At 37.9% G+C, this 7,304-nt stretch overlaps 1 protein-coding gene across 5 annotated transcripts in view; it reads right to left on the bottom strand.

Moving 5' to 3' along the window:
- Positions 1-1,726: 1,726 nt before the first annotated feature.
- Positions 1,727-7,304, bottom strand: part of FMNL2 (formin like 2) — a 331,750-nt gene continuing 326,172 nt past the window's right edge. For 2 of the 5 annotated variants that reach the window (XM_070390380.1, XM_070390402.1), the window contains one exon: positions 1,727-3,779. In XM_070390380.1, the coding sequence (XP_070246481.1) occupies positions 3,670-3,779 (110 nt within the window). In that variant the 3' untranslated portion in view covers positions 1,727-3,669. Of the gene's footprint in view, positions 3,780-5,548; positions 5,643-5,668; positions 7,270-7,304 lie in introns of those variants that run through there. The other 3 variants (XM_070390388.1, XM_070390394.1, XM_070390407.1) reach the window with 3 other exon arrangements.

Genomic DNA, 7,304 nt, shown 5'->3' with positions numbered 1-7,304 from the left:
TCATATTCAAACTAAGCCATTTCTTGATGCCCCTCTTTTATGCTGTCTTGGGGGGTATCTAAATGTGGTAATTATAATTTTTTTTTTTTTTTTTTGGTCCTGCCTGCAAACTTTTTTGGTAGGTGTTGCTCTCTTGCCTACCTCTACAACTAAACTGAAGACTTGTTCTGAAAGGTGAGTAATAACAAGGAACAAGGTTTCTACTTTGTGTTTGTACTTAACAGATTTTCTCTTCTGTTCATATATTGTTCTGATGTAAAGAACTTCAATTATATAAAAGGTAGACCTTTTGTAAATAAATATAATTTATTAGAAAAATGACATCTACTAAATTGGATCTGTGTCAGCCTTTTCCTTTAAGCACTGTTGTATGCAGCAGTTCTGTGCTGTGCGCTGATAGATGCCCACATTCTGTTTTCTCAATGTTAATACTTGCTTTTCTTTATAAAAAGTTAGACCAAAAAAGTATATCAACATTTGTCCATGCATTTGTTTCTTGCTTCAGATTTTTTTCTTAGCAATAGTTGGAGTATTAGTTTAGAAAAAGTAGAAGATTAATCCTTTGGCACAAAGTGGGCTGATAGTATATTTGTCTGTGCACACATTTCTGATAAAAACAATGTATTAGGGCTAAGAATTTCATTTTATCAAATTTAAAATTAATAGATGTGAATTATAAATCTAGTATTGTGAAAGTATATTTCACAGTGTAAAATTAGGTGATTCTACAAAATCCAGTATGTTGACCCAGCAGAGTCAGTGGTGGATGTCAAGTTCCATTAACCGCTGAGCACTGTTGAGTGAGCAAGGTTGCTGGACATTCATTGCAGTGTCATTGGCAGTGACTTTTATTGGATTAAGATACAGTTTTAGTCACAAAGATTGGGAGTGAAAAACAAAGAGACTTACCTCTGAGTCATTAGAAAATTTTTAAAAATTGGTGCTACTGATACATTTCCAAAACCTAACCATATCTACCTCATTTTAACTTATTGCTCTAGTTTACTCTTGAAAATATCCTGACAGAATATTAATGACCTGATTTCCTTTACCATGAGGCACTTCTCCTGGTACAAAACAAACAAGAGTCTTAATAATTGCAAAATTTTAACTTTTTTCTGTTTTAAAAGTTTCAGCTACAAGTCTACCTTGGGAATATTGCAAGTTTGGTTCCAGATTATCACAATAAAGACTAATTTATGCCCCTTTAAGTTGTTTTTTAAACCACTTGGACAGTTTCTTAAATTATAAATTTCTTTACTTCGCTAAAAAATACACTAAATGAATATACTAAGAATATACTCTGATGACTTGGAATTCCAAATATCTGTGCATGCACAAGTGTTTCAGGTGCTTGGTGCCTGTCTGCAATCCACTAGTAGACTGAGTATATGCAACATCCTCATGACAACAAATGTTGAGAGAGGCAGTATCTCACCAAAAAAAGAGTGCTTTTTCTCTGGAAGGGATAAATTCATAACTAGGATTCTGGAGATACTAATCTCAATGCTAAAATACTCAATACTAAAATCTGCTTGGTTTCTACGTTCCATACAGCAAGTGACCAGGAGTTCTGTAGAGGAAGGAGTTTTCCTTACATTTTACCAAGTCTGTTTAGGTTATGAATTCAAGCAGCAAAACATACCTGTTTGTAGAAGCTAAAAGAGTATACATGAAACCGGCACATAAAACCCCCTAAAGTATACACTGAAAGACTACAACACAGTACAGGATAGTAGTGTAAATAGTTTATTTGCTCATATGCCATGAAAAGACCAGAAAAGTAACATGAACTGTTTTTATAAAACATTTCTAATATTGCTAAGAAGCAGGCCCATTAGGAGACAAACAGAAAAGGACATGCCAATATTATTGTCTATTTGTAGATTAATAAATAGCCCATTTTAACCTATGTTCATCAGGATTGAGCTTTGGAAAACAGCTGCTTTGTGGTAAAGGACCAACTATTTGTGTTAAATCTCATGGTCAAATCCCTCTTTTCATCAAAATGAAACGTTGAATGAGTCAGACACAATCTTGGCATGTTCTTTTTTAAAGTACACATGAAAATGTGCTAGCAGGTGGCAGTTTAATCTTTTTGTAAATAGATACGCTAAAGTGAAATGTGGTAACTGATCCCTAAACTGTCCTTGAAGTTAAATATATATATTAAAAAAAGAAACCTATAAGTTAAAATAACATTCAGATTGTATAGCATAGGCTGATGCATTTTTAAACAATATTTACAATATTACCCAGAGGCTTAGGTGGGAATTAAAGAGAAGTGTAAAAACCATAAAAAACTGCACCGATTTTATAGCAAAATATCTGTACATTTAAAAAGAGATATATAACTACACATTATCCAAGGGAAATGAGACCTTCACCAAGGAGTTCACATGAGCACAACATAAAATAAATTCAGTGGTTAAATACTATACAATAAACTTTACAATTAATATACTGGTGTAATGTACCAATAAGGTAAGCCAGAAGCAGAATGTGTGATGGAAATTACAAATTAGCTTCAGTCCAGTTTTTGACTTTGGATCAAGTGCCCTGCCAGAGATGAAGGAACAACAGTGGCTTTGTTGGCCATTTAGTCCCATTACATGTCATTTTAGCTTAATACCAATGTAATTCAGCAATTTAATTGCAATTCCCCACAAGGTAGTCTGGGAAGTACAAGAATTTCTTAGCTCTTAATGTGTGATGCCAAACATATCTAATCCAATCTACCAAAAGGAGGAGGGGGGAACCCTGCGATTGTCAGAGTGATACGGCCAGGTTACTAATACTACTCTGCTAGCGGAAGTAAATCTTGAATGCTTGTTCATGGAGCTAGTGAACTTCTCCCTGGCTAGCAAGGCACTGATTTCTATTCTCAGGATTGACCCATAGTGGTCCTCAGAAATCCTAATACTGATTACTGAGATGTTAATTTTAGTGGTAATTAATAAACATTTGTATTTTTAAAAGCTGCCTCTAGCTGAAGAACAGTACTGCAAATAAGTCTTGTACACATCTGTATGCCATCATATGGTCTCATTCATACCATTGAATATCTCATGAGGCATCGTGCCCCAACACAGAAGCAGAATGTGAAACAAGTTGACTGACTTCTGTGCCACTGCAGTTATATCCTATTTGTACTTGGCTGGGGCTTGGGTATAGACAAAAGGAGTTTATCACATGACTTTTTCCTTCCGTGCTGCAAGCCCTTAAAAATACAAAGTTGACAGGTATGGCTAAAACAAAATTAACTTTCTTAAAAGACAGCAAAGGAAGCCCACAGCAGATGCATTCCATGTTATTTACAACTTATCAGGAAACCAGGGTGGGCCATCATGGGACAATCACAATGGCAGATAATGAATGTAATATGAAATTTATATTTTGGTTAAAAAATAACATACTGGTGTAAAAAGATACTAATCAAATCAAATCCTATTGCTTTGATTAATCTGAGCAGGTACTTCCACTTTTAGGCACTTGTTAACAAAGGTTGAAAGCAGAGCCCATCATTTAAAAATTCCTATGTGTTTGCTAAATCTGAGCCCTTAGAATATTTGATCTATGTTCAAGGCTGCAGTTAAATGGTAGCACAGAAAGTTCACATGAACATCTTCATTCACGCACACCCTCTATTCACACAAGCAGGTCTCTGGTTCACATGGTCATTTCGGCACCATTAACAGAACGCAAGTTCTGGTCATCAAAGCGCCGCCTAACACTTCTCCTCACCGCATCGGCTCGTCTGTATGGTTGGTTTCTAAGATCTGTAAAGAGGAGAGCACCAATGAGAGAATTGCAATCTGTAATATCAAGTGTCTAAACAAGACAGAGGCCAGCTGGCAGCCAATCAAAGCAGCTTGTGTAGAAGAGTCAGCTAATGGGCCCTTCAAACTGAATTTGAGCCAAAAACATGTACTTTGCCTTCGATATTTACAGTCAAGCAAAACAGCATGTAATACTGGTGTGATTCTGGGTCTTATAAAATACAATAGAGTGCTTCTGTCACTGGCCAGAGAATCTAGCCGATGTCATTTTGAAATGTTTCTTCCATTGGGAAGTAGCTATTACTTAGTAGTCATTTTTCTTTCTGAAAACGTGAATACCAACAATTGCAATAAACTTTAAACTGCAAGACAAAACACCGCCTTGTCCTATCTGAGATTTTAATTAAGGAAGGAGCTTACACCTAGTCTGCAGCCATGGCTTCCATTATTATTCCATTAAAATGAACTTAGGTCAGTTTATTTTGTGAATCAGATATATCACAGTCAACCACCAAACAAAAGCAATCACTAAATCAAAATAACACTCCATTCCTGAACGTTCTTTCCTGCCACCCAAGATGATGTTTTTCATCAGAGGGGAAAGATTGTATGGGCCCTCTTGGATTCCCCAATTTGTACTGCCAGTGAATGGCAGGATGCCTAACAATAACAACAAAATGCTTGAATGAATCAACCACTGTACTTTAGTTCAAGCAGGAAGGAATGAATGAGATGCACAAGAGGGATTTTAGTAAGCGCTCTTCGTATGAGGGCATGCTTTCTTGAATAAGGCAGGGTAGCCTCCATTTAATGGAGTCAGAACACAGTGAAAGGAAAAAGCAGGCTTCATACCTTTTCCCCTTGTTCTGTTTAGTATGTATTTCCCTACATCAACTTAGTATTGTTGATTTCTGTTTAGAAAAAAATCCTATCTTTAGAAAGGGAAACAAAAGAATTAAAACATTTCATCTTTTTTATCCCTTCACTGCTCAGATTGAAAATGGATGGGTCATAGCTGGTCCACAGCATGTTTGGCAGATGCCTTAAATTTTTAAATACAGTTTCCTAGAAATTTAAACTGGGAATTAACCTAAAAACCAAGGTTTCTTGACTTTTGGAAAACTGGTTTTGGGCCCATTTAATTCTCACATGGCAAAATAAGCCAGAGCTAAGTGAGTGCTCAGCTCAATTCAGCACTGTCCCCACCCCATAAACTCCTGACTCACTGGAATTTGTGACCTTGCCCTACTCCTAAATTCAGGCCAAGAATGGTTTTGCATGCCTAATAATGTTCTCGAGCCTTTGCTTCCTCACCCAGAGTGGTAATGGAGGTTACAATTCCATTTCTGGCTCAGGATACGCAGTGACCTGCAATTTCATGGTTCCTAATAGGTCCTCAAAGGAATTCGTTCTAAAAACCCTAATCCTTAAAAGACTATAGATCATGTTCCCTGGCCAGGATTTGGTCTCAATTTCTTTGGATCAAAATGGGGTTCACCGAGTAACTTAAAGGCCAAGAAGGGGTTAAGGGAAGGACAGCCTCACACCCAAAGTATAACCATCAAATACCCTTACCCAAGCCATCACATGTGAGAACACAGCAGGAGACCAAACAGTCCAACAGAGAGGCTTAGCCTCACATCATTGGAATGTGAGGTGCAAAGACTTCTCCCTGCTCAGACTCTCACCAGTATTACCCTCAGCCAGAGATTGAAATCATTGATCTGCATACAGAGAGAGGAGGAAGCTAAGTAAAAAGTGATGCTTGCCAGCTCTGTGTATCCTCCACCACCGGTGTGCTAGAAGAAATCCTTACCCTCGAGTGAACATTTGGAAATTTAGTGATATTATTCTTCTTTAAAGCTAAACAGAAAAAAAAAACAAAAACACAAAATGATGGTTAAGTAAAAATGGGATGAATATGGAAAGCAATTCAACTTTGTGAATAACATTCCCGGGCATGTTAGCCAACAGAAGAAGAAAGGAAGCCAGACTACAAGAGGTGTTAGAGAAAACCAGGGAAGGGCGAGCATGCCTTCCCACCCAGCTCTGACCACCCAGATCCAAGCTGCTTTGAAGTTTGGCTCCAGAAACAGTCCGGCAGCAAAGCTGACAATAGCCTTGTTAATAAGTACTGGTGGGTAAGCACACTGCAGCACAGGCAACGACATACCACATCCTTATCTTCAGACACAGAAGAGCATACATAACAAGTGCAATTCAGAGAAGAAAACGCCACAAACTAAACATGTAACTGGTTCCATGTCAATCTCGGCATGGCAGTCAAACAGCGGCTATTTCATATACTCAAAGTGTGTGTTTCCTTTGTCACTCTTGTAATCAACAGAGAAGTTTATTCCTTATTCAGCCATCAGAAACGAAGCCCAGGCTTATTTCTTGGGAAAGGTTGATCGTGTTTTTCTTTTATTTTCAAGAACAGTAGCATTTGCCAATAAAAGATATTTGCTAGTAATATTTAGCCACTATCTTGACCAAAGAAGCAGATCCAGATATGAGCTCATCACAGTAGTAATGCCCTGGGTTTGACATGGAACAGAGCCACCAGTGAATAAGCATGAATGAGAAGACAGTGGGGTCTCCCAAGCCTTTATATTCATTGCTTAGTTCACAGCCTTGCTCCAACGGAACTGCTGACAGCTGAAACTTGGTCATGACACTCAGAAGGAAAAGTGAATATAAAGCTACGGATTACCTATATCAGCTTACACAGGCCTCTAGATCTAAAGAGCTCCCTGAGTTTAGCTTGTACCATGAGCTCCATCACACTGTGGATGATGGCTATGAACTACATAAGGCACTTAAGATCCAACTTACAGGTGTGTGTACTTCACAGATCCTTTTGCAAATCATTTTGCATCTGTAGAGCACTTTGTATTCCTGAGAGCTTGTATAGCAGCTCATTTTACTATCAAAGCAAGCTGAGCACAAAAAGGTTGGTTTAATATCTATATAAATCTATTCCAACACAGAAAGTGCTCAATAAATGGTAGGAACAGTAATTATTGTTATTGGTGACTGTCATTTTATGTTGAAAGATATTAGCCTCAAAATCTTAAAAGCAACCTAGTTCGTCCCCACCCTGACTCTCAAAGAAGTGTTCCATTTTCTGAAAATTTCTATATGTAATTGTATTAATTCAACTGGCACACACCATCCCAGCCATGTGGGTTCAGGATGTATTAAAAATGCTAGTGAGTCAGCAATTGTGACTGAAATGAGAAACCATGCAGCATGAAAACAACATAAAATACACCACAGTGGAGATGGCAGTTCCATGCTAGACTGCTGGGTAGGCCTGACACACAGACAGAGGGTCGTTAGAGGTCAAAAAATCCATAGCAACCTTTTAAGAGCATCAGGTGAGAAAGAGTAATAGTTTAGTAATGGTATTCCTCAGTGAGAACAGGTTCGCAGAAAAATCGAGAGCCACGCTTGGCGGTGCGAGCAGTAAAGGGCACAGTCTTCAGCACTGCATTGAAATAACAGTCAAGACAAACAGAAGAG

This window comes from Bos mutus, chromosome 2, assembly GCF_027580195.1.
Source record: "Bos mutus isolate GX-2022 chromosome 2, NWIPB_WYAK_1.1, whole genome shotgun sequence".
In the NCBI taxonomy this organism is placed as follows: domain Eukaryota; kingdom Metazoa; phylum Chordata; class Mammalia; order Artiodactyla; family Bovidae; genus Bos; species Bos mutus.
The sequence above is the reverse complement of the archived record's forward strand: the minus strand, read 5'-3'. Positions and strand labels throughout refer to the sequence as shown.